Here is a 27,663-nt window from a genome sequence, read left to right as displayed (position 1 = left end):
GTCCTGGAACTCACTCTGTAGATCAGGCTGGCATCAAACTCAGAGATCCTCCTGCTTCTGCCTCCGGAGTGCTGGGATTAAAGGTGTGCACCATCATTACCCTGCAACACTTTTGCTTTTGGGGCCTTGAAGTGACTGTTGTTTCTGGTTATAAATTCTTTGTAAAGAAGCATGTGTATCAGACGGAGCCCACAGCAAGACATATCCCCCACCCCTAAGGGTTATTTGTTTGGTGGATTGCTCATAACAGGAGGAAGGAACCTATTATGAGATATGAGATATAAGGCACTAGAGGACTGTCAGCAGCTACCAAGGTCCCAGGTCTTTAGTATCTGAAACTTGAGAGGAAGTGAAAAGGAAGGGTCAGAAGAAATAAACCTACCCTCATTCTTCCCACCTTTTAAACTCTTGGTGTGGCCAAGCGCAACTGTGATTCAGCAGTCAATAGAGTCTGGTGGAAAGCATCCACAAAAGGTCAAGTTCCTGGTGTCCCATGGAAATGGTGGTGCATGTCCAGTGGGGCACGGAGAAGGCTTTGCAATGTACCGAGAGTGCCAGAAGCCAAGACTAAATGGAGACAAGTGCATGCCAGTAATTCCATCCCCATGGGAGACTGAGGCAGGAGAATCACAAGATCAGAGTCTGCCTAGGCTATATAGAGAGCGAGTTCAAGGCAAACAAAGCTCAGAGGTAGAGTCCAGGCATACATATGCAAAGCCCTGGGCTCAGTCTACAGTGAAGCCGGGTGGGGTCGCTGCCAGGGGACAAAAGGTGGGGGAATAGAGGGAGGGGAAGAGAAGGAAGACAGAGGGAGAGGGGGACACTGAGAGAGATGGAGAGGTATAGATATAGAGATAGAGAAAGAGACATAGAGAAAATAGGGAGATGGATACACAGAGAGAAAGACATGGAGAGACGGGCAGAGATATAGAGAAAGAATAGAGGGAGAGAGACAAAGAGATGGAAAGGGAGTGGTACAGAAACAGAGACAGAGAGAGACAAGAGAGGGAGAGAGAGACAGAAAGAGAGAAGAGAGGGACAAAGAGAGAAAGAGGTGTAACATTCTGTCTTTCAGGAAAGCTCTTTAAGCAGGGAGGTAAGCAACTCAAAATAGCTTCAGGAAGTTCCTGAAACTGACCAAATTATCAAAGCCTTTCTCCCAGAATAATTAATAAAGCTGCTGAGGGTCACTCTCACACAAGCCAAGCTGCAAAGACTCTGAGACCACACCAGGTGTCTGGAAGAAGCGAAGACCAGCCAAGCTGCCAAAGAAGTCTAGACCAACTGAGGCACCTGGGAAGGACACTCTCTGACCTGTTGAGCTGCCTGCAGGCTGTGCACTGTGCTCCAGGTTCCCAGCCTTGCAAGCTGTCGCCTATGCTGGGGTGGGCTTTGGTAATGCAACTGTTTTTGAGACATTCCTGCTCTTGTAAGTAACCCCTCACTCACTTTCCTGTAAGTATCCCCAATAAAACTCATTGGTTCACTAAGTTGGACTTTGGTGCTATCTGTTGGACTTCGGCCTGTCATTGGATCCCTATCTGGGGTGAGTAAGTGTGCAAGTTGTGTCTCCCCAGGAAATTTTTTGTCATACAGCAGAGGGAGAGAGAGTTAGTTTCTAGTGTTTACAGAAGTTTTAAGTTCACTTAGCCACTAACAAAGAGATTTACATTTTACATTTACTAAAGAAAATGTGTCTGTCTACATTCCAGGCTGGGTTTCCATCATCAAGCTGCCCCCTTTCCTGATGCAGTGTACAAAAGCTGAGATGTTCCTATTCTCTCCTAAAGGATGAGTTTACCAGGAAGAATACTGTTTTGTTTGCGTTGACAGTTCTACCCCAAAGTTGACTTTATCTGTTCTGCCAGCAATTACAACCCAAGTTAGGGCTAATGGCACAGTTGCTGATAAACATTGTCACTGTTTTCATTCTTCAACTTGCCAATAAGATCCTGTGGTCCCTTATCTGGTACTGGGGCCAAGTCACTAAGAGCAGAAGTTGAAACCCTGATACTTCAAAGTCCAGGGCTTCCTGAACAAGCTGCTAGTTGTTTGTGTTGGGTTTTGTTAAACAATGGTCTGGCTTCTGTGCCAATAAAAAACCTTGGTGCCTAGTTTTTAATGTTACTCTCTCATGCATAGCTGTTCACCCTGCACATGAAGAAATGACTTTTCTCAGAGTCAAATTCATTTCTTTCCTGAAATTATATGTGTTTTGTCAGCAGCTCATAGAAACTTTGGATGGAGAGCTGAGAACATAGCTCAGATGGTAAAGTGTTTGCCATGCAAGTGTGAAGGCCTGAGTTTGACCCCCAGGACCTAAGTAAAATGTGTGAGGGGGTGTAGGTGTACCTTTGTAATCCCAGTGCTGGGGAAACAGAGAAAAATGGATCTCTGGCATCCACAGACTAGCAAATATAGCCTTCTCGGTTAGTTCTAGAACATTGAGAGACCTTGTCTGAGGAGAAAGAAAGGGGCAGGGCAAGAAATGATACCTAAAGTTATCTTCTGGCCTCTACACACATGTTCACACTTGTGCATCTGCACACATACACGAACCAAGCTAAAACAAAACAAGATAAAAGCAAACTAAGCCAGGTGTGGTAGCAATGCCTATAATACCAGAACTTGAAAGACAGAGGCAGGCAGATCTCTGGGAGTTTGAGGTCATCCTGGTCCATATTGTGAGTTCTAGACAGGCATGGCTACATAGTGAAACCATGTCAAAGGGGGAAAAAGAATGAATGAATGAATGAATGAAAGTAAAGAAGGAAGGAAGGAAGGAAGAAAAGAAGAAAGAAAGAAGGAAGGGAGGGAGGAAGGAAGGAAGGAAGGAAGGAAGGAAGAAACTTTGCATGGAAAGGCAGTATGGAAGTCATTTTTCCAAACTCCTGAAAACCCTGTTGGCACCTTGGAGAGTCATGGCTCCACCCTCCATCATCCTCGACTTGAACCCTTTTTTTTTTTGGTAGCCAGCTCACTCAGAGAAATACTGGGGACACCTTACCATTGACTTTGAACCAGTTACAGTGCTTGGCCAATGAGATCTCCTTAGCCTTCTCAATCATTTCTAGGGGCAGCTGCATGGCCAAGAATAACCAAGAAGTAACTGGCCCCGTGATGCTCGGCTCCCATTAAAGCCAGAGTCCAAACCCAAATATGTTTTTCCTCAAACCTCAGGCTTTTCTCCAGTAAGTGCCCTGCTTTCCACTATCTTTCAGGGAACCCCAGTTCTCCGATAACCCTCTGAAGCACTTAGTGCTTTGTAGTTTAACCTGATAGCAAAACTGGAAATAAAGTGCTGTGGATGGTACTGTAAATTGGTGTCACAGTCAAGTTTGGGAGGAGTTTTCATATTTGAGCATCTCCACAGTCCTATAGAAGAGTTAGGTCACTCTCCATTTTGCCTATTTCAACGCTGAGTCTCAATAGAGTCTGAGCCATCATTGACACTCCTGGTGGTACAGCTAGGAGCAGAGCCCAGGTCATCACTAATAATAGTATTATTACTTTTATTTTCATGTCATGTACAGCAATATATTTTATAATTACAACATAGTACTGTTTTGATAATAGTAACATATTATCACTAGTGTTATTATTCAATAATGCTATTCAGATTGTGTATCCTAGGCTGGCTTCGAACTCACTATGTAGCTTGAATTTCAGATCTTCCTGCCTCCCTCCTCCTTTGGAGTGCTAGGATTACAGGTAGCCTGTGGCACCATGGCCATTTTTGAAAAGCTAAAGATTGAACTTGTGGTTTGGTTCAGGCTAGGTGAGCACTTTACCTGCTGAGGTCACCATCCCTACTCAGATCCTTTAGCTGTTGCATTGCCACTCTTCCTATGCCTCTGTGCTGTGGGCTCAGTGAATAATGAAAACCACAGTGTGTATGGTTAGCTGTTGATGCAACCTCCTTACCAAAGTAGCTTGTGTGGGCCATGAGGAGACATCGTTCTGACCCTGCTTTCCGCATTACTTCCTTTCTTTTTCTAGTGCACCATTGAAGAGATTTGGTCTCCCTCATAAATCTGCCCCATGCCTACTCTTTAGGCTTGCATCCCAAGGAGCAATTCAGTTCCCATTAACATTGACCTCCAAGCAAGCCACACTCGATCAACAATGTTCTGGGGACTGGGTCTTTGAAGCGGTGAGATCAGACATAGCCAATCTCTGGCCATAGTGATACAAAATGCTTCTATGTGGCCCACAGGATACCAAACAGCTGCCTCCAAATATCCAGATGTTTGGCATCCATGTAGAACACAACTTTGATTTGTTGGCCAAATATTCCTTTGTCATGTAATCAGTGTGAACCCTCTGGGATGCTTTTTGGCATGATGTAGGCACTGTTTGTTTTTAAGTACATTTTAGTATTTCAGCTTCTAGAACGTACCCCAGAACAACAGACTGCACACTGCTTTCCAAGGCACAGATCTTTCCTTGTTGCTGGCCAGTCTGACAAAGACAAAAAGACAAAGCAAAACAAATATTTTATAACCTCTTTAATCATCTAACCACATCTGCCTCGGAGGCCGACATGGTGCTCTGCTAAGACACGAGAGAAAAGGAGAGAAATAATTCTTTCTGATTCTTCTCTTTAACATCATGGAGCCTGATGCAGGAAACAAAAGGACCTCTTTTCATTCATCGAGTGTTCAGTGCATCCCATACCCAGCTACCCAGAAGGAAGCACATTTAACAAATACTTACCAATGAGCACTGAAGAGCTCTCTAGAGAACAAAATCGCTACTTGTTCTCCTGGAGAAGTAATGTTTCTCCACCTGGGATGATTCCAGACATATCTAACCCTCTCTACATCCTTCTGTTCCTAGGACAACCTTGCCACTCAGGTTACCGATAGTCATGTCTAGTCTGTTTGTGGCTTTAAGTCTGTGTCAGGCTGTGTCTGCCTGCTTCTCCGGTGCTCTTGATACTGTGGGAGCTTCTGGAGTAAGAAGATTCATCATTGAACCCCAGTGTGAGCTGTCCATCAGTGTTTGTTGGATAAATGATGCACTAAGCATGCACACACACATCCTGGGGATGTGTGACTGGAACAGTGTTAGAAATGTCCTCAGTCTGGACCCTGAAGGTTTCTGAGGACAGAGCTCACCTCTTGTGTTAAAGATTATATTGGTTTTCTTGTTGCTGTGGCAGATGAGTGATGTAGACAATTTGAAAGGACACATTTATTTGGGCTCATGGTTTTATGGGTTCAGTCCATGGTTGTTTGGGTCCATGTGGTTGGGCAGAACATCATGGTGACAGGAACATATGATGGAAAAGAACTGTGGATGGAGAAGCAGAGAGAAAACAGTAAGAAGGGGTCAGGTATAAGATACTCCAAGGACCCCACTAGCAGTGACCCAGTTCTCCAGATAGGCTTCCTGCTAAAGCTTCCAGAACCCCCAACATAAAACTACCATAAGCTACAGATGAGGCCTCTCATGCATGGCCTTTTGGTAGTGTATCCAAATCAAAACAATCATCTCCCAGGAGCTAAGTTTCTGCCTTCTATCAGGCCTGCCAAACTGTCCTTTGAGGAAAAAGAGTGTGTGCTTTCCCTGTGAGTCCCAATTCCAAGGGACTCACTCCACTGACTCAGTCCTGACACTAGAAAGATCACCATCAGTGGCCACATTATAAACACAACTGTCTTTCCTGTAACCCAGCAATGGCGCTCCAATTCCACTCAGTGAGAGTGGGGGAGGGGTGCTCAGCAAACAAAACAACAGATGTCTGCTGGACTGTCTGCTGCCACCATCAAAGGCTGAGATGCAACCTTTATTATATGGATCAGCCAGACGTTGTTCATAAAGTCAATGTTGTCAACAGTGTGGACAACACTGTTTTTAAGAAGGACCCCTTAAATACCCATAGGAGTTAACCCACAGAGGAATGCCTTTCAGCTGAGCAATTATAGATAATGATGAATGAGCTATTTGGAGAAAGGATTTCAGCTCCCTCATGTAGAGAGCTGGGGAGGACGGTACCCATGAAGCTAGAGAGCCCCACATGTTAACATGGATGTTTTAGTTGGTAGTAGAAGTTACTGAGTAATGTGTCATCCCTGAGACAAGGCAAAGCACAGGGACCTAGCATCCCTGCAAGTCCTGGGTACCAGTCAAGGCCCTGAGCCACCAGGTTCTGAGTTCCAATACAGATCACTGATAAGTATTGGATCCATGGTTATTGGGTTCCTCCCCCGATGTAATAAGCCAAATCAATCCGAACTAATAAACCCAGATTTAATAAACAGAGCAAAGAAAAGCAGAGCACTTCCAGGTGACGCACAGGAAGGCAGGAGAAAGCACTGTTGCAGATCTTAAATAGCCTGTAGGTGGTCTTAAGCAGTTTCAGGGGAGGAGCTGCTGATGGCAGGCTTTCTCAGGGGTGGGGTCTGGAATGGGAGGAGTGGGGTGGGGTGGAGCTTTCCAACAACCACTTTATTATCTCTCTGATACTCTCCAACACGTTACTGTTTGCGTCTGAAATATTCGGGACATGCTTGTGTGTTTGAACAGTTGATTCCTAGCTAGTGGCACTGATTGAGGAACTTGGGGAACCTTTGAGACTATAGCCTAGCTAGCAGAAGTGGGGTGCTTGGGGTGGGCCCTGAAAGTGACACCCATTTTCTTTTTCCCCCTCCTTTTTAAAAATTTAAGTTAGAAACAAGCTTATTTTACATGTCAATCCCAGTTCTCTCTCCCTCCCCTCCTCCCCTGCCCCCCACCAATTCCCTATCCCATCTCCTTTCTGCTCCCCACAGAGGGTAAGGCCTTCCATGGGGGGGGAATCTTCAAAGTCTGTCATATCATTTGGAGAGGGCCTAGGCCCTCTCCCATGTGTCTAGGCTGAGAGAGTATTCCTCTATGTGGAATGGGCTCCCAAAGTCCATTCGTGTACCTCAGATAAATACTGATTCACAGCCAGAGGCTCCATAGATTGCCCAGGCCTCCTAACTGACACCTACAATCAGGGGGTCTAGAACAGTCCTATGCTGGTTTCCCAGCTATCAGTCTGGGGTCCATGAGCTCCCTCTTGTTCAGGTCAGCTGTTTCTGCGGGTTTCTCCAGCCTGGCCTTGACCCCTTTGCTCATCACTCCTCCTTCTTTGCAACTGGATTCTAGAGTTCAGCTCAGTGTTTAGCTGTGGGTGTCTTCATCTGCTTCCATCAGCTACTGAATGAAGGCTCTAGGATGGCATATACAGTAGTCATCAATCTCATTATCAGGGAAGGGCATTTAAGGTAGCCTCTCCTCTAATGTTTAGATTGTTAGTTGGGGTCATCCTTGTAGATCTCTGGACATTTCCCTAGTGATGATTTCACTTTAAACGTATACTGGCTCCCTCTATTACGGTATCTCTTTTCTTGTTCTCCTCTATTCTTCCCCCGACTCAATCTTCCTGCTCCCTCATGTCCTCCTCTCCCCTCCTCTTCTCCCCTTCTCTTTCTCCTAACTCCCTCTCACCTCCCCCATTCTTCCAACTTGCCAGGTGTTGGTGGCCCATGCCTTTAATCCCAGCACTTGGGAGGCAGAGGCAGGTAGATCTCTGTGAGTTCAAGGCCAGTCTGGCCTACAGAGCCAGTTCCAGGACAGGCTCCAAAGCTACAGAGAAACCCTGTCTCAAACAAAACAAACAAACGAACAAAAAGGTGACACCCATTTTAAATCCCTGCCCTAGCTCTTGGCTTCCTGAAACACTGAGGCATAAATCTGAGCAACAAGCTCCCACCCCCAAGGATGTCTTTCCCGCTATGGATGGACTGTACTGTCTAGAACAGTGGACCAACATTAGCTTCTCCTCTCAAGCTGCTTCTGTCAGGTGGTAACAGTGAGATCAAAGAAAGGGACACACTGTAAAGGGTGAGACGGCAACAAAGCAGCCATCTGTGCCAGGTTTCAGGAGAATCAAATGAAGCAAAGTACAGAGAGCTGAGAGTTACGAATGTTATTTGCCTGTGTTACTTTAGGGGAAAAATGGAAAGCACTTGCCATACTCATTCAGAAGGAAATGGCATGTAAGTTATTTATAGCCCTTGGCTTTTTTAACATTAATTCTTGTACTAATTAAGATGAAAATAATCAACAAAAGCAATGTGGGCAAACACCTGTGCTACCAATGAAAGGTAGACTGTTAAAAATCATTTGCAGAGTTGTAGAAGAGGCTCAGCAGTTAGGAGCACAGACTGCTCTTCCACAGGACCAAGGTTGGTTCCTAGCACCCACACCAGGCACCTCACAATTGTATTTCCAGCTCCAGGGAATCCAACACCTTCTGGCATCTGTAGCGCCTGCACACGTGAGGAGACATACACACACGTGCATATGTGTGTGCACAAACCAAAAAAAATTTCAAACAATAATTTGCATATTTATAATTTCATTAAAATTTGCATTCATATGAAAGGTAACTAGAAGAAAATTTAAATGAAAACTTATCTTTTGGAGGAAGTGGTTTTGGTGGATGTCTTAGTTAGGGTTATTTTTGCTTCAATGAAACACCATCACCAAAAAGCAAGTTGGGGAGGAAAGGGTTTATTTGGGTTAATATCATTGTTCATCATTGAAGGAAATCAGGGCAGGAGCTCCAGTGGTGCATGAACCTGGAGCTGCTGCAGGGGCCATGGAGGGGTGCTGCTTACTGGTTTGCTCCTCAAGGTTTGCTGAGACTGCTTTCTTATAGATCCCAGAACCACCAGTCCAGGAATGGAACCACCCACAATGGGTGGGGCACTCCCCCATCAATCACTAATTGAGACGATTCCCCATAACCTGCTCTTAAGGAGGCATCTTCTCAATTGAGACTCCCTCCTCTTTGATGACTTTAGCTTGTGTCAAATTAACATAGAATTAGCCAGTAAAACTGACCCCTTGTGAACCCCACACACAAACCATCACTTCAATTAGAACCTTTCCTTTCTCATTCATCCCCAAGATAGAACATTAATATTAATCACAATATAAAAACATAAATAACTTTAAAAGTCTCACAGTCCTTACAAATTCAAACACATTAAAACTCCAGTCTCTCTAAAATATCCAATCTCCTTAAAGAATCCAAAATCTTTCAGCTGTGGACGCCTGTAAAAATCAAAATTAAATTAAATACCTTCTCACTTTGAGAAAGAAGAACCAGGGCACAGTAACAATCTGAACCAAGCAAGACCAAAGTCCAACAGTATAAATAACTCGACATCTAGTGTCTGGGATCCACACAGTCTTGGGACTCCTGGCACTGGGAGCTAAAGCAACATCCCAGTGTTCTCTTGTTAATCCTAAATTCCAATCTATACAGCTGTATGCTTTTACCCTTCAAAGTTAGCTTTTGGCTGAATGCATTTTGAGTTACAGAAACCAGAAGCAATGTCATATCCCTTCTTCATAACTTAAGTGTCTGTGACACTGGTGTACCAAGCATCAAGAGGAGTCTGACCTTTCTGTGACTAGCTGCCCAAGGAGAGTGGTGTTCAACAGTGTTGGTTGTCAGATCTTGGTTGGTTTCTTTCCCAATGTGACCACTGCATCATTTCTCAATACCGTTTGAGAATTTTTTGATTCCTTTCTGGAAAAATAGATAGATACCACTCTGCTCATAGATATCATGGAAATAAGCTATTAGTACAAGGAGCAATAGCCAATTGTTGCTGAACTTGGGGGAGTCTCTATGGCTGAGTTTTCCTGCAGTTGTCCACATCTCAGGTGATACACAGATTATTGTATATTTTGTGAATGACTTGTGGAGAAATAGTTTATCTGACTGCCGGTGCTGACCCATTTATGCCCTTGGCCTGCTCTGATGAGGCAAGGAACGCTTTCCCTGGATGTGAAGCATTGGGAAAATACTTTAAGCATAGTAGAAAATCCAAATTGTTGCTCAAACTGGTTTTTAAAGTTATGAAACTCAGAGGAGGAAAAAAGATCTTGGACAGGAACTATCCACTCCTTTCCTTTCGTGGGACGAGGAGGAAACTGAATTCTAAAGAAAGTGTGGCATGGCCACAGCAACACAACTGACTGGTAGAAAGACGGTGTCCTTTCCTAATTCCAAAATGAGTTTTTGGGATACAACACACAGTTATATTTCTGTGATAATATTCAGTTATATTACCTTTCAAGACCTTTAATGAGAAAAATCACCAGCATGGCACAATAACCCAAGGGACAACAGTATCTTGGCAGTAACCAACAGCTCTCTAATTGGATTTAAGGTCTGCTCCACAAGGATACAAAGCCTAGCATTAGAAATTCAGCCAACTGTCCGGGGTTAGTGAGGTCTTAGATCTTGGAGGAGATCTTACAACTACTACTTTAGTAAACCAGTGTAATTCCTCACTGCATTCCAAATAGTTATTCTTACACAGATAAGTGCATCTCTCACCCCTCTTCAAAGAATTTTCTCTTTGCAGCAGATGGAGAACATTACAGAAAACCACAGCCAATCAAAATGCAGAGAACAAGTGATTGTGGGTGCCTGGCCCCAAATGATACATTTACAGCACAACTCCTCTATCTAAGCTCAGGAACCAGTTCAGAAGAGGGTGCTGAAAAATAATAGCCAGAGGGTACCAGAAAGTCTGCTGTGAGGGCTTTTAGAAATGTCAGGAAAGCTACACCCATAAAGTTGTAACAACATGGCTTCCTAAACAAGACCTGAACAGAGGTGAAACCAATTAATATTGATAGGGGGAAACCTCCTAGACAAAGAGCTATAGGTAACTGAGGAATGTTAAGAGTGGAAAAAAATCATCTTCCCCAGGGAAGAGGCCTCCAGATGGTTATCCAATACTAAGGGGTCAACCCTGAAATCATATACATACAAGGAATATTATATGGGCTAAGTAGGTTTTACACACACACAGAGACACACAATTAAAAAAAAGGGGGGGGACATGAATTTGAGAGAGAGAAAGGGGTGGAATATGGAAGGGATTGGAGTGAAGACGGGGAAGGGAGGAAGTCATGTAATTATATTTTACTTTCAAAAATTAGAAAAAATATTAAAAAAATAAGTCTAACACAGTAATTAAGAAATAGCTATAGAAGCCAGGTAATCAATGGTGGTGCATGCCTTTAGTCCTAGTATTTGGGAGGCAGTGGCAGATGGATCACTATGAGTTTGAGGCCAGCCTGGTCTATAGAGCAAGTTTCAAGACATCCAAGGCTACAGAGAAATCCTGCCTCAAAAACAAAACAAAACAAAACAACAACAAAAAGAAATAGTTGTAGTGTAAGACCCCCCGGAAAACTCAGGCTTTCAGGATCTTAGCCCAGGACCTCGGCCACCCCAATCACCAGGCAGAGGTGAAAGCTTGATGCAAACTTCATGAGGCTTTATTGTTGTTTAACGAGCTAACCCCATGTTAGCTTGGGTCTTTCACCCACCCGCCATGGTGGATGGCTAGCAAAGAGAGTTCAAAGCGGCTGCATAGAGATCTTATAGGGCAGCGTAAGGGGAGTGTCTAGGGGTACGCACAGGCTCAGGATTGGTGTGCTTCCAGGCTTGGAGGATGTGCCCTGTGTTGATTGGTCAACTGGTTGTTATGGCCAATAGGCCCTCCCAGGGTGGTTGCTATGCTCTGCATGTCATTGTTGTGCACTTGTCCGTAAAGCACACCCAGAGCCGTGAAGCATAGCACCACCAGCTAACTTCTGATTGGTTCCTTGCCATGAGGCAGGCACCTAACCTCCTAGTGACCAAGGCAAGGTCAGACAAGCACGTGTCCGGCTGTTATGGCTGCCAAAAGGGGGAGCTGGCCCCTTCAGTAGCATGTTTGATTTTTCTGATCTTTCTTATGGAATCAAGCTTTTTCTTTTACTCATACGAGAAAAGCCAAGTGTAAAGTCAGAGGGAACAAAATTAAATTGCAACTTGCAAATATGCATTGTAAGTCAATCCCAGATTTTCACTATTATTCGCAGTAACTGCACCAGGTCATGTGACTCACACATGTTTTTACAAAGAAAAAAAATGGGCTTTTCTCTTAACTTGCTGGGGTTATGCAGGACGTGAAACACGTATTTGTTTGCCTACTTAATTCACATGGCTAATGGCTGAGAAAACAGTCAACTATTAAGAGCCCAGCATTCGGTATTTCTCATTTGCATTCCAATTATTTTTCAAGCCCAAAGGAAGTGGGAAGGGAGGAGCAAACAAACAAAGCTTGGCCTTTCTTTTGGAAAGCCTACTTCCTGCGCACTCCCCATCCCTGCAGTTTTTAGAGGGCTGAGGGTTGAACCTGGGGCCTCATGCATGCTACTACTGAGCTATGGAAGAAAGGAAGAGAGAAAGAAAGAAAGAAAGAAAGAGAGAGGGGGAGAGGGAGGGGGAGGGGAGGGGGAGAGGGAGATGGAGAAGGAGAGGGAGAGGGAGAGAGAGGGAGGGAGGGAAAGGAGCTAATCTGAAAAAAGGTATCCATTAACTCAGCCATCTGAATCTAACCTTTTGTATAAGTAGGAAAAGGCACAGGCCATTTGAAATTGCCACTGAATAACTGTAGCTTAAGCAACAGCAATAACAGAAATATGTATGACTCTCTTTGCACAAGGAATCTGCGCTCCACTGTTTCGGAGTTGTTAGGATTCAGGCATTATGCTGGCCTGCCCCCTATCACCTGGCAGGATGCACCCAGGCAGTACCCTGGCCAGCCCAGGGTCCTAAGGTTGCTACATCAGGTGCAAAGGTTTCTTTAAGAGGCAAACTCCACCCACTTCCTCTCTTTCTTTCTGCCATCTCTCTGAGCAGGCAGACAGATCTGTGTCTCTCCCCCTCTCTCTGCAGATCTGTCTCTCCCCCTCTCTTTTCTCTGTCTCTCTTCTCTCTCATCTCTCTCTCCCTCCCTTCCCCCACACCCTTCCCTTCCCAATAAAACTTCCTTCCCAAGTAAGTTCTGCCTGATGGTGTGTTTGTCCCCACCATAGGGCCACCGCAATCCCACCTCAAGCCGCATTCCTAACAGGAGTATTCACTTCTTTTGGTCTCCCCACCTTCTCTTCTTCTCTCCCTGCCACCCACCATCACACAAGGCAATCTACACAATTGCATTCCCCATGTGATAAAGCATGAAAATTTGCCACTAAAGGTGCTAACAGTGGGCTTTTGACATAAAAGCTTTATAGTTTTCTTTCCTTCTTCAATCACCCACTAAGCAAAATAGAGACAGCACTGAGTGAAAAGCTGGGTAAATTAGCCAACAAAGTTGCTCTCACAGAAGCCCTGGCCTCTTGAAGATGAATATAGGCTATTTAATCAGATCATTTCTGTGCCTTTGTGTGAAACACCAGTTAATTCTTGTCAACTGCAAGTTCTAGGTGACTTAAATGGCGCTGCCCAAATGCTTGTTTACTATTTACCACAGACTCAACCAGAATTGGGGGGGGGGTGCTCAGCCATGTGCTTCCTGAAAACTCAGGCAGGTCACAGGGTCGCTGGGAAGTGAGCCACACTGACTGGGCAGCCATGCTGCTCATGATTGGTAGGTCTGTACTCCAGCAAAGGATGAATACTCATATCCTGCTGTGGACATATGGTGTTGGGTCATCAGCCAGATGGCAGGAACACTGGAAAGAGCCTGAGCACACATGAATAAGCTAACCTGAGCCAGTAGAGGCAATTAAAAAGGTTAGGTGGAGAGCCATGTGGGAGTTTGACCCTAGAAGCTTAAACAGGCGTTCTGAGTGTAACAGTCAGGGCCTGTGTTACCATGACACATCTGAGTACCATCTCGATTCACCTCCACCCTACTGGTGTGAGAAAGACAGTTCTGACCTCCTACCGTTCCCTGTCTGCAATGGTCCGGTATCAGAAAGTCCTGAAGAATAAAAACATGCTGTATATAAAAGGAATATTTTCAAAAATATCCTCATGGAACTGAATACCTTTCAAGTCTGTCTGTCTGTCTTCCTTCTGTTTCTTTTTGTTTTTGAGAAAGTTAGTGTATAGTTTGGTGGATGAAGATGGTACCGGACCAGCCCTGAGAGTTCAGAGAATCTCTAATACCTTTGATATTTTATACACAGCTCTGTGTGTAGAAATTAAAGTTGATTTTTATGAGGAAAGGGTGTATATTTTCTTTTTAAAATCTCAAATGACTTGCCACACTGAAATACTCTGTACCGTAAGCCTAGAGGGTCAAGGGAACCCAGCCTTTTGGGTCCAGAAAGGCCAACATATGAAGTGGGTGTCAGCTCACTCAGAGCCTTGCCTTGTGCCTGGCTTTTGGGCACTTGCCTTGCCCAGGATATATTCCCTGTTACAACCGAGAGTCAAGTAGGCAAGCCATCTCAGGTCCTTGGCCAGTTGGAACCACAGCCTGTACCCAGTATCAGCCTGTGAGGCAGCACTGAGGCCACAACCCTTAACGAAGCCATGCTGAGCAGAAAGCAGATGACCTAAATTCAAGAGACCCCAACCTTGGCAGATAATGGTGTGGGCAATGACTTTGGTCCTCAGGAGGATGGCACTGGTTAGTTTTCATTAACTTGACACAAACTAGTGTCACCTGGAAGAGAGAGCGAGACCTTCAGTTGAGGAATTACCTTAACCAGAATGACTTGTAGGCATGTTTGAGGGGACATTTTCTTGATTAATGATTGATTTGGGAGGGCCCAGCCATATCCTGGGTGGTGCCACACCTAGGCTGGTGGTCCTGTGTTGAATAAGTAGCAGAATGAGCAAGCCATGGGAAGCAACCCAGTAAATAGTACTCCTCCACAGACTCTGCTTCCGTTCCTGCCTCAGGCTGCTGTCCCAACTTCCCTGATGACAGACTGTGATGTGGAAGTAGAAGCCAAATAAGCCCTTTCTTCCCCAAGTTGGTTTTGACCAGTGTCTTATCGCAGCAATAGAAACCGAATTAGAGAGAGGACTGAGAAAAAAGAGAGTAGTTAGGAGATGGAGACCATGTTCCAGGCAGGCAGCATTCTGTCAGGCAGCTGAATGGCGTGGGCAGTGCACCTTCAGGCACTTAAGTTAGTTCCCCATCAGTAGAACTGAAGAAGCTGAACTAGATTCCTAAGACCTCCCTGGCTAAGCAGCAAACAGGCTCACCCCAGACTCCCAAGGTGTGGCCCCGACTACAGAGAGGAATTTGGAGATATGTTGTCATATTGGAAGCATCTTCCTTATTTTCCTCCTATTGCTTATTGTTTGGCATTGTACAGATCAGCCAGAGCTTCAGGTATGGTAGGCAAGGATTCCTAGGCTACTTCTCTGACCCTTGAGAGTGGGGTTTCCATGTGCATCCCAGACTAGCCTTGAACTCATAGTATAGCCAGGTTGTCCTGTATTCACCATCCTCTTTTCTCTATTGAGTACTGGGATTACAGGCACGTATCACCATGCTCAGGGCTTCTTTAGTTTTCTATCTTAAGCATCTAACTATATGTTGTGTTAAATTTCTGTGTGTATATGTGTGTGTATACATTCATGTGTGTGAGTGTGCACATATACGTCAAGGTATGCATGCAGAGGTCAAAGGACAACCTCGGGTGTTGGTCCTAGCCTTCTGCCTTGGTGTCTCTTGTTGCTTGTCCTTGTTTGCCAGGGTAGCTGTCCTGTAAGCTTCCAGGGATTCTCCTGTTTGCATCTCTCACTGTGAGGGCTAAAGTTATGTTTTGAGTTTAAATGACTGTGCTTAGAGACCTCTAAAACAAAAATGTCTCTAACCTGTGAGCCAACTTACTTGCCCAAGGACAGATAACTTCCTGGATTGCTAGGGGCTGTTGTTCATATAAGATAAGAAGCCATGTGTTTTCACTTCAGCAAACAAGGTTCGGTTTTCCCAACTGCACAGGATTGCTTGGTCACACATAGGAGAGATGTATATAGGCAGGGAACATTGTCAGGATGTATGCTTGCCCCTGACTGGATGAAGGACAGAAATATGTAACCTTGTAGGTTTTACCTTTATAAACCCCTGACTAATGTAATTCACTACTATTCTCTGGAAACCACTGGTATGAACCTGACCAGTGTCCATCTTCCTGGCCAGGATTTAATGGGGTTTTGTTTGTTTGTTTTTAGAAAAATATTATTTATTTTATGCATATGAGTGCTCGACTGTGTGCACACCTTTACACCAGAAGAGGGAATCAGATCTCATGTGAGTCACCATGTGGTTGCTGGAAATTGAACTCAGGACCTCTAGAAGAGGTCTTTACCTCTGAGCCATCTCTCCAGCCCCTCAAATGGAATGTCTTAAGAAAGCTTCCTGTCCTTCCCTCCCTCCTACTTCCTTCCCTCCCTTCCTCCCTCCCTCCCTCTGCTACTTCCTTCCATATACCCTAACCATAATCCTGACTTTAGCTCCTAACCCTTGACTCTAACTCAAACCCTGACCATGACTAGGAAGCAGCTCGATTCATTGTTGAATGTGATTAATCTGTTGTTTTCTTCTTGCAAATCCCTCTCTCATCTGTGCATTCTCTAGCCTTCTCTGTACTTTATGCTAGCCAAGAACTCCTACCTCACATTGTAATACTATAATGGCTTGCTTCTTCCTGTGTAGTTCATCCTGTGTAGTAATATGCCAATTTACTTTTTTTTTTTCGAGACAGGGTTTCTCTGTGGCTTTGGAGGCTGTCCCTGAACTAGCTCTTGTAGACCAGGCTGGTCTCAAACTCACAGAGATCCGCCTGCCTCTGCCTCCCGAGTGCTGGGATTATAGGCGTGTGCCACCACTGCCCGGCTACTTTTTATTTTTTGAGACAGGGTTTCTCTGTGTAGCCCTGGCTGCCCTGGAACTCACTCTGTGGACCAGTCTGGCCTTGAAATCAGAGATCCACCTGCCTCTGCCTCCTGAGTGCTGGGATTAAAGGTATGCAACACCATTCCCAGCTAATTGGTGAAATTATTATAAAGGTTATAGATGTAGGGGCTTGATGCTTTTCCAGAGAACCTGGGTTCAATTCCTAGTATCCATAAGGTCCCTTACAGTATCTGTAACTCTAGATCCAGGGGATCTGAAACTGTCTTTTAGCTTCTGAGGGTACCCGGCACATATGCGGTACATACACATACTTGCAGGCAAAACATTCGTAAACATAAATTTAAAGAAAAAGGTATATATGTACAAGGTGAAATTTTAAACTGAATAGAAACCGTATCAATGAATCTTTGTCTGCCCCCTCCCAGCTTTGTTTCCTATTGTCATACTGGTAGTAGTTTCTGGGTGGCCCTTACAGAGTCATCTTGTCCTACACAGGCACATCAAGATCAAACTCACCCCTGTGCCTAGAGCCCTAGCTTGAACCCTCACCAGTTGACTGTAGTCCTCTTGACCTCTTGGATATTTTTTCCTAGAGCATGGACTGCTGTACATATGTCCAGGTAGTGGCTGTAATTTCTTCAGATCACAGGGCCTATGTTTGCTTGTAGTAGATTTCCTGGGATTTCTAGCAGCCATGAGCAGATCTAAAAATGGATGGACCACTGTGGAAACTGTGAGGGATCCAATACTGAGAACCTTCATTGGGGTGAACCTTCTTCTAGGTCATTCCCCTTATCCTGGTTCCAGCCATCTTGAGTTTGCTCTCTTTGTACCAGCTAGAACCTGAAGTCACTCCAGGTGACTTTTACTTCTGCAGGATCTTATCATTTTTCTATTTCATTCCCTAGTTCTAAGTGTGACTCCTCTATAGATTATTACGATAAATCTTTCCGCCAAAAGCTGCCTGAGCCCCACCGCCATGTGTGTGTTTTACGCCAGCCACCTGCCCGAGTTAGGCCCAAATGAATACATAGAAACTTGTATTAGGTTCAAAGCTGATTGGCCAATGACTAGGACTTCTCATCTGTTAGCTCAGTCTTAATTATCATAAATCTATATATGTCATAAGACTTATCTTATCGGAAGCCTTAATGGCGTCCCTCCTTGTCGGTGGATCACATTGTGCTGCAGGAGCGGAGGGGAAAGAGGGCATACTTCCTGTTTCCTCGCTTAGATATGAGTCTCCTTGGCACGTCACTTACTGCCTGGATCATCACTTCTCTACTACATTTCCCAGAATCCTCTTTGACTCCTAGTCTTTGCTTGCCATTGACCAAACAGTATTTTATTCAACAATCAATAAGATAAACATACAAAGAAGTACATTCCCCATCAATAGATAATGCATTGGAAAAATGTGAGAAATAACAGACGTTATCCTCTCTCTGTGTGTGTTTATTTAGACTCTTGACCCCTTAGCATGTAATGCCTGAAATGTCTAAATTGTTACTTAAGTGTATGAATTTTCACTTATGTTTCTTGGTGTTCTTGGGATTCCTTTTCCTCTCCTTCCTTCTTTTTCACTTTTTTAGAGAAAGTCTTACTTTGTAGCCTATGCTGGCATGGAACCCACTATTGTAGCACTGGCCAGCCTCAAATTCACATCTTCTGCCTCAGTTTCTTGACTGCTGAGATAATAGACATGAGCCACCATTCCTGATTGGAGGTTCTAGACATCTAGTGCATGATATAAGCCATGCCAACATCATTGGGCTTAGGATGCTAAAGGTATTGTGGCCAGAGGTACACACCCTGGTAAGTTCAGAGAGATTGCCATTCTGCAAGCATCTGACTAGTCACTAATGAGAGCCTTGGGTTTGGAAAACATCCCCGTAATGACATCCCACTCTTGAAATCTCCCTTTGAGGAACATAAACCAAAGCCCTAGTTAGATGCAGACTACCTTAAACAAGAAGCTTTGAATTTCTTCTAGAATCCACCTGAGACACAGGCTGTAGTGATACACATTGAGAACACACTTCCCTAGTAACACCTGCCACACAAAGCATTGATTGGGATGCAATTCTGACGGTTGGACTAGGGTTTGTCCCAGTCTGTGGGTTCTTGTAGTATGGACTGCCGAGAAGTGTTGCAAGTCCAGATTAATTCTTATGACACATATATGAAAAAATGTTCCAGGAAACATCTTTCCTTCTTGCATGTTCATAAAGTATAGTAGCATGCCCAAGTCTCTGAGAAGTCCATAGTAAAATCACTTCTTAATTTTTGTATTTGTTTGCTACAGATGGGGTCTCATGTTGGCCTTGTTGGCCTTCAAATCAAAATGTAACTGAGATTAACTTGGAACTCCTGATCCTTCTGTTTTCATCTCCCAAATGCTGAATTGCAAGCATGGGCTGCTGTGCTGCCTAAATAGTTCTGTTTGTTTGTTTGTTTTGTAATACTGGGAAATGAAGCCAGGGCCTCCCTCATGAGTAAGTGCTCTGCCACTGAGCAATATCCCAACTCTCTATACCTTGTTATTATTAGCAATAGTACCCTGTATATATAATGTCTGCCAGCAGTCTGAAGAACTACAGTCATAGGAACATACACTGAATAAAGCTACTTTAGTTTATCCATGCAAATTCAGCCACCCATAGTCAAATTACCAGCTCCCCTTAATATATGCATTCATTATATTACAAAGCAGTAACACAGCGAACGCATATTATATGATATGATACAATGGTTAGGCAAAACAAAGAAGTAAATCAATTACATGCACACTATTATTACTCCATTAACTAACATTTATATTTGCATACTTAAAAGGACAGGTACAAGTGAGGTATGGTGACTTCCATCTGCAACTCCAACATTCAGGAAGCTGAGGCAGTCAGGGAGAATTGCAAGTTTGAGGCTACCGTGTATAGTGAGTTCCAGCCAACCAGAGATATGATGACACTGTCTCAATAAAACTAAAAATTAATAATTAAAAATAAAAAGCAAAGTACTTATGAAATTCTTTTAGTGAGTCACACCAGTAATCTTGGCATTTGGAAGATAGAGGCATTCTAGGCTAGCCTGGGCAATATGAGACTGATTAAAAATACATTTTCAAAATTATCTCATTAAACTCAAGACCTCTTATTTGGTACCTTATTGTTAAATCTCTCTCTCTCTCTCTCTCTCTCTCTCTCTCTCTCTCTCTCTCTCTCTTTCTCTCTACAATATCCATCCATACATCCACCCATCCTCTATGCTATGCTGGGGATTGAACCCAGGACCCCACACATGCCAAGCAAGTGCTCTAACACTGAGTTCTTTTTTTCCAGTGACTTCCTCTGGCTACATTATAACTAACCTTTCTTAAGAACCAAAGGGTCAGTTGTTGCTTACCTGATGTCTTTCCACTATGAAGTTTTCTTTTTCTTTCCTTTTTGAGATGGAGTATCACTGAGAAACTCTGGCTGACCTGGAACTTGCTTCATAGAGCAGGCTGGATCAGATTTACTGTCATTTTCTTGTCTCTGCTTCCCCAACAGTGACATATGTCCATCTCCTAAATTTTACACAAAGAGATCTCAATCTCATTATTTCAAAGTTATTTTTTTCATTATAATCACCATCTTATCCTGAAGTAGTCCAAAGTATATTTTCTGCATTTCTTTCAAAATTCTATCAGCTCTTCAAGTTCAAGGTCAGAATGCTGTCTCTGCTATACAATTGATTATAACATTTTGTATATAACTTTTAAGCTAATAATTTATGAGTGAAAAAATGAACTGAGGACATGACCATCCATATATATATATATTATATATATATATATATATATATACACACACACACACACACACACACACACACACACACACACACACACACACACGCACTGAGGAGGAGGGGAAGGTTTATTGTAGATATGAGGACGAGCACAGCCAGGGGAATCTGGTAGGATCTAGACTGAACCCAGTAAGAGGAGATAAAGAAGGCTGAGCAGAGCAAGAGAGGAAGAGAGAGAGGAGAGAGCCAGGACACCACTGCATAGACAAAATGGCTGGATTATCTAGAGAAGAGAAGCTGGGTTCTGGGTAAAGGGTGGGGTATGCCAGTCTGGATGTCCCTGTAACAGGCAGTTGCTGAGAACCTGGTGGTCAGTGTCCACTTTGATATATTAAATAGGTACCTCAGTTAGTCATTTGTCCCGAGTTTGAGAGCTAACAGTTTCTTTTTAAAAAAGCACACAAGGATATTTGTGACAACAGAATGAAGACTGAAGTATAAGTGTTTCATCACACAGGACCTTCCAGTGTCATTCTGAGAGTGGCTCCAGGAGAAGAAAATCTTTCATTGAAAACCTTTGGTCAATAGCCTAGGTTTGTCTCCCGAGTGCTGGGATTAGAGGCACATGCCATCATGCCATGCTGTAGTTTATTTAGTTGATGCTGCTATGGAAAAGAGGATATGGATGAAGTCTCTCTGGTCTAGGAGCTAGCACTCTGGTTCAGTCTGGAAGAGAATAAGGAGACAGGGGCAGAGCAAGTGCCCATGAAGGGGCTGAGGTTTCCACGCGAGATCTGGGGCAGAGAGAGAAAAGGAAGTTGAGTGTGGGCAATCTTCTCAGGCTTAAGGTAATTTCCAAAGTGAGAAAGCCCAGAAAACAGAAGGGTGGCGGCAGCCAAGACCCAAACAAAGCAGGATATGTGGGCATTGCATCAGGTTCATCAGGTTGCAGATGTGGGCGAAGCTGGAGAGAAGGCCTGAAGGCAGGCAACTAGAGCACAGGACTAACTTCCATTTAGGAGAGCCAACAGACTGGGGATCTAGCTCTGAAGAGTGCTTGCCTGGGAAACACAGAGCCTTAGGCTCACTCTCAGACACCTCATAAGGCAGATGTGGTAGAAATACTCATAACCCCAAAACTTTTGAGGTAAAGACAGAAGATCAGGAGTTGACTTCAAAGCAAGCTGGGACAGAGTGAGAGAGCCTCCAAGAGTAGTTCTTGGCCTTTTGGATTTCATAAGCCAGTAACATGAGAAGAACTGTGAGCTCATTTTGGCAGTCTACTTCTGTGTTTTTCCAAAGGGGATATTAATATTATAAGTAATTTTCACTGTTTCATTTTTTTCTTCTGTCAGAAGAAAGTAGGAAAGGCACAGTCTCAAGACTATAAGAATCCTTAAAATTCAATACATCTAATTTGATGTAAAAAATTCACCAAACTTGTCCTAATTTTTTCTCATTTTATTAGGGTCATTTTGTCACTAACTGATTCATAGACTAGGGTTCTGGAACACTTGAAAAATGTCTGAAACATGTCCAAGAGAGTAACATTTATAATCTTCGGAGAAACCCATGTTGATAGTTTTAGCTGCATTGCAAAACTCGAAAGATCTCAGTCAGACAACATGATTTATTGACTCATCTAGGCACTGGATGAAAACAAAAGGCCCAATCCCTGCTCTTGAAAGCTAATGAATACAACATGCCCCGATCACTTACAGATAATTTACTGGCAAATATTTCCAATACATTACAAAAAGAATACTTCAGTACTGAGACCATGCAATGGGAGTGGCCAGGAAAGGGTGGTGTTCATCAGGGGATAGTCTGGCTAAGTTTGTTTAGGAAATAAGAAATGAAGGCAGAAGAGGTTAGAGAACAGCAAAGTAAATACATGTAAATAAGGGCAGATTCTGCTGACCTTGGGGTCAAATGCCTGTTCTTATTTGATTGTGGTCTCCATGTGTTTTTGATTGAATTTTCAATCAGGAGACTGATGGGATGACTCGTCGGCCTTGGATGACTGGTTTGGTGTCAGGCTTCCTCTTGTCCAGTTACTTTAGGCAGAGGGGACCATGAAGCACAGACATGGCTTTGGGTTTACATCCAGAGAGAATTCTTGGTGATTTTCAGTACACAACATATTATAAATATAGTGGTTCCAAGGGAGATTGGGTGTAGGACTTCCTTGTGGATAAGGAGCTCCAAAGATGCTGGAGTCCTAAATTTAGCCTCCCACATACCATAAATGCTCTCTAGATCTCCTGTAATAACTAAGTCAATGTGTGATAGTTCCCTATAGTATACTGTTATACTATACATTCAGGAAGGATGACAAGGAAAATAACCTGTGCATATTTGATAGACATTTTTTATAAATGTTTTAGTTCATGGTTAGTTAAATAATGAGGATGCAGGACTGGAAAATGACGCGTTTGAAGACAGGAAGGGCCCGCTGTTTACTATAGATAGTTCATAGAAACCAAAGGTGAGCCCTTGCAACACCAGAGCCTGGGTACCAACTCAGTCAGGATGCTCTGGGTGCTCCACAACATTGCTGTGAGTCCATTTACCAATGAAACAGTAATGGCCAGATGAAATCACATGGCCACTCCTAATGGACTATTATATGTTCAGAGACAGGAGGGGGAACTGAGAGGACTCTGCTTTCAGGAGAAATAAAACAGGGTATTGAACAAAAGAGACACACTCATGCTTTTGGAGAAAAGTAAAACAGCCAAAGGCCACCTGGAAGGACTGGTTACATTTCCCGATTTTTATAAATATTTAGTTCCAAGAGTCAAGTATTCCCCTCACCTTAACGGAAAGACTTCTTTGTGCAGAAAAACCATTTAAAACTTTGGAGATGTACCAGCAAATAGCAACCATGTTACAATGCACCATGCAGCCAACACAATCAGAATGCTGTAGATTCTGAGATACCGGGAAGGAGAGAGATACTTCCCTTTGAGGACTTGGTGCAAATCTCACAGAGTTTGCACATTAGAAATCTGTGCGATACACAAGAAACTGCAATGAGCAGGTCAGTGTGTCTGCAGGACTTGAGGGATTAGTCACAGCAAAGCATAGACTCATTGTCACAGTTTCCCTTAAGGAAGGATTGGGCTTTTTGCTTGTTTGTTTAAAGCCCGGTGTGGTGGGTGTATTCTCACAATTCTTGTTCTGAACTGGGTTTATAGTCTATTGGGAAAAACAGTCTTCCCCACTACCTCCAATCTTGTAGATTTTAGGCAAAACACTACTGAGGACCAGGGAAAGTGGGAAGAGCAGGCAAATGTTACATGATGTAAATAAATATTCATTTATTTAAGTAAATTCAAAGATCCTTTGGACCCTTTCATAAGGGTATGTGCTGGTTAGATTTTTTTTTTCTCAAATTGAAACAAGCTAGGGTCAATTGGGAAGAGTGAACCTCAATTGAGAAAATGTCTCCATCAGATTGGCTTGAAGGTAAGTCTGTGGGGACATTTTCTTGATTAATGATCAATGGAGCAGGGTCCAGCCGACTCCAGTCAGTGCCATGCCAGGTGGTCTTGAGTTGTATAAGAAAGGATGGGCAAGCCCTGAGGGGCAAGGCAGTAAGAAGTGTTCCTCCATGGCCTCTGCTTCAGCTCCTGCCTCTAGGCACTTCATGATGGGTAAGCTGTAAGCTGAAATGAATCAGGTCTCCCTAAGTTGCTTTTCATTGTGGTGTTTATCACAGCGATAGAAAGTAATTTTTTTATTAGTTCAAATTAGGAACAAGCTTGTTTCACATGTCAATCCCTTCTCCTTCTCCCTCAACCCTCCTACCCAACCCCGACCTACCCCCCACCCCATCCACCCTCCACTCCCCAGGCAGGGTAGGGCCCTCCACAGGGGCTCCACAAAGTCCACCACATCATCATGGGCTGGGCCTAGGCCTAGGCCTTTCCCCATGTGTCCAGGGCAAGAGTGCATCCCTTCACATGGGATGGGCTCTCAAAGTCCTTCTTACACCAGGGAAAAATACTAATCCACTACCAGGGGCCCCCTAGAGTGCAGAGGCCTCCTCATTGACATCCATGTTCAGGGGTCAGGATCAGTCCTGTACTGGCCTCCCAGACAGCAGACTGGGGTCCATGTGCTCCCCCTTATTCAGGTCAGCTGTTTCTGTGGGTTTCACCAGCCTGGTACTGACCCCTTCGATCTTCATTCCTCCCTCTCTGCAACTAAGTTCCAGAGTTCAGTTCAGTGTATATCTGTGGATGTGATAGAAAGTAAATTTGTACTTTACCTTTTGAGAAGTGTCTATTCATTCCTTTTTCCCATTTGTTGAGTGGATTGGTTGCTTTGCATTCTTCTTACTTTTTTGTATTTCTTTTGAACATTTTAGCCATTAACAACCTAAATTTCCAAAGATGCTGGATAGTCAAAGCAATCCTGACTAAAAAGGTAATGCTGGAGGAATCACAATTCGTGATTCTAAAGACCACAGATCCACAGGAAGAGAAACAGCACAGTGTTGCTACAAAAACATGTAAATCAAAGGAACAGAAGACTTGGAAATGAATCCGTGCACACACTGGACAAGAGATGGTCTCCAGATCATGGTGCTGGGAAAACTGGATTCTACATGTGGGAGAATTAAGCTTGATTCTCTGTCTCTCACCCTACCGAAAAATCACTTCAAAATGTAGCAAAGCCCCAAATGTAAGACCCACAAACCTTAAACTGTCAGAGGAAAATCTTTCATGATACAGGAGGCAAGGATTTTCTGAAAAGAGCTCTAAGCCCACGGGAAATAAGTGTAAGAACTGACAAGCAAGATTGAACGAAATTAAAATGCTTCACCACCACAAAGGAAGAAACAGAGCGAAGAGACAGCCCATAGAACATGGCGAAAAAAACTAATCTTGATGCCTAGTTTTAAAAGCATTGAAAGACAGAAGGGAGAGGAGCCAGACACAGGAGGAAAGGAGCTTACCAGCAGGTGGCGCCTGTTTCTTCCCGAAAGATGAGTATGATTTACTCTGGGCTTGGAATCTCAGGAATTAAGTCTAGCCCTTTAGTGAAGTCCATGCGAAGTGACATACACCATGTCATACTTTTAGTGCTGAGCCCATGAAGTCACTAGTTCCATGCTGCTGCCTAGACTGTCACGGGTCACATTACTGTATGTGTGATGTTGTATCATGTCCTCATGTCGCTCCAGCGGTCTTTCCCCAAGCCAAGCCACTCCATAGAGACTGTCAAGCCTTGGGTGGAGTCCCAGGAAATTGGCTCTCAAGGTGTGGGAAGGGAGTGGGGCATTATCAGTCCTTTAGCTGGGTGGCTTTTAGGTGACACAGGTCCTCTGGCCCTTCCATGGCGGGCATGGCTCGGCTGCCCAATCACCCATGGCAGAACATTTGTTTGCAAGCAGACATGTCTGTTCCTATGTCCCACATGGACAAGCAGAAATTGCACATTGAAAACCTCATAGCATCTAGGCTTAGGTTTAAGATGTGAACTTTGTCATGTTAGGTCTTTGGCTTTCTAAGTCTTGGGGTACTATCTAGTTTGGGCCTCAATTAGTCTTCTCCCTCATATGACAATGTATTTTATCATAAAAACCATCCTTTCTCAAAGTCCTTCCTCTAGGTTTGTCTATTTGCTCTTAAGTGTGGTTCCCGTGGTCTTCAGTGAAGGGGCAAAACTTGATGACTGTGGGCTGCGAGTTTGAATTCCCTCCCACTTTTGCAAGGGTGATCTCGGCTCAGTTTCTTAACTTCCTCGGTCAATTGAAGGAAGCAATTTTTCCCATAACAGACCGCTGGATTCAATGCGAGAATTTGTGTGGTAAGTACCTAAATGCCAGGGGGCGACAGTTGGGGTAAATCCACAACTGCCTTTGGGGGAACTCTGGCTCAATTAGCCAGAACTACTCTCCTCCCTGTCACCTTGTATTTCAAATCGTATCTCTTGCCTCGCCCCGGTTTTTCCAAATGGCTTAAAAGCAGAAACAAAAACAAAACAAACCCAGAGCCGTAGATGTAAACCCGGAGGGGCTGGAGTGAAACTCACCCAGAACGCGCATCCAGTTGTAGCCGGCGTCGGGGGAGGAGCGCGGAGAAGCTGCGGAGGAGGAGCGGCGGGCGGGGGCGCGGACGAGGGCGCGGGAGCGGGAGCGGGCGCGAGCAGACACATGCGCGCCGCCGCCGCCGCCGCCGCGCCGCCGCGCCGCCGCAGCCCTCGGCCTCCCGGGCTGGAAACCATTGCGATTGAGCGGTTGCCTCTAGGTCTGCGGCTGCCCCTCCTGCCGTCCCGCGGCTTGCGAGGGAGCGCAGTGGGGACTCGGGGCTGCCGGGGAAACCTGTGACCCCCGCGCAGGAGCGGGGCGGGGGACCGGGAGAAGATGGCGACGCCGGGAAGCGAACCCCAAGCTTTCACGCCCGCCCTCTCGGCAACCGCCTTGCACCCGCATCTCCACCAGCACCACGGAGGCACGGGAGGCGCCGGCTTCAACCTGCCCTTGAACCGTGGGCTGGAGCGCGCGCTGGAGGAGGCGGCCAATTCTGGGGGCTTGAACCTGAGTGCGAGGAAGCTGAAGGAGTTTCCCCGGACGGCAGCCCCGGGGCACGACCTCTCGGACACGGTTCAGGCAGGTGAGACAGGGCCGGGGCTGGCCACGCGTGTGCGGGACTGTCGCACCTTCCCTCCGGGCCCGAGTGTGCTGCTAGGCTGGCTCGGCGGGAGCGGGTTGTGCAACGGGCGCGATGGTTGCAGCGGGCACGGTGACCCGTCTGGCCCGGCGACCCGTGACTGTGGTGCAGGAGCGCAGGGATGCGGCCACGAGCGGTGTCTGGCGCGCGGGAAGTGAGCGATAACAGGCGACCGCGAGCTAGTCCGGAACATGAAGCAGGTCACGGACCTTTCCGTGGAAGCATTCTGCGTCCCGGTGGGTGGGGAAGCTCAAACAAAGGTGACCGGCCGGCCCTCGGCCAGCCCTGTCCTCTCCGCGCAGTGTCGTGGCCCCGGCCACCGCGCGACCGTGGCTTGCTGCAGGCGGAGAGGCGGTGCCAGCCTTGGTTCTGCGCCTGTGCGAGCAGAGCCTGGTGTCTGGCTCTCCGCCCACACATTTCGGTTCCCTCCACCGGGGCTCCCCGGTTCTCACTAACCGGTCCTTTGCGGGGGG

At 45.0% G+C, this 27,663-nt stretch overlaps 2 protein-coding genes across 13 annotated transcripts in view; one reads left to right on the top strand and one right to left on the bottom strand.

The window, feature by feature from the left end:
- Positions 1-4,493: 4,493 nt before the first annotated feature.
- Positions 4,494-26,756, bottom strand: LOC107979239 (Krueppel-like factor 13). Of its 11 annotated transcripts, none has more exons than XR_004772206.1 (4): positions 24,688-26,667; positions 20,121-20,283; positions 19,547-19,685; positions 4,494-5,295 (listed from the first exon to the last, which is right to left on the bottom strand). XR_004772206.1 is itself a non-coding variant. In XM_035452093.1 (3 exons), exons 1-2 carry the CDS (start codon positions 26,742-26,744, stop codon positions 20,209-20,211), a joined length of 267 nt encoding a protein of 88 aa, XP_035307984.1. In that variant the 5' UTR covers positions 26,745-26,756; the 3' UTR covers positions 19,514-19,699; positions 20,121-20,208. The 11 variants fall into 11 exon arrangements, 2 of the variants coding, with proteins under 2 accessions (XP_035307984.1, XP_035307983.1); XR_004772208.1 differs by lacking the exon at positions 19,547-19,685 and adding an exon at positions 9,446-9,574; XR_004772214.1 differs by lacking the exon at positions 4,494-5,295 and having other exon boundaries at positions 19,514-19,685; positions 24,688-24,748; positions 26,553-26,679.
- Positions 26,723-27,663, top strand: part of Lrch1 (leucine rich repeats and calponin homology domain containing 1) — a 183,113-nt gene continuing 182,172 nt past the window's right edge. For both annotated transcript variants that reach the window (XM_027390137.2, XM_027390136.2), the window contains exon 1: positions 26,723-27,133. In XM_027390137.2, coding sequence (XP_027245938.1) covers positions 26,884-27,133 — 250 coding nt within the window. In that variant the 5' untranslated portion in view covers positions 26,723-26,883. The remainder of the gene's footprint in view (positions 27,134-27,663) is intronic.

Source organism: Cricetulus griseus (assembly GCF_003668045.3).
Source record: "Cricetulus griseus strain 17A/GY chromosome 1 unlocalized genomic scaffold, alternate assembly CriGri-PICRH-1.0 chr1_1, whole genome shotgun sequence".
NCBI classification, from domain to species: domain Eukaryota; kingdom Metazoa; phylum Chordata; class Mammalia; order Rodentia; family Cricetidae; genus Cricetulus; species Cricetulus griseus.
This window is presented reverse-complemented; position numbering and strand designations above follow the sequence as displayed.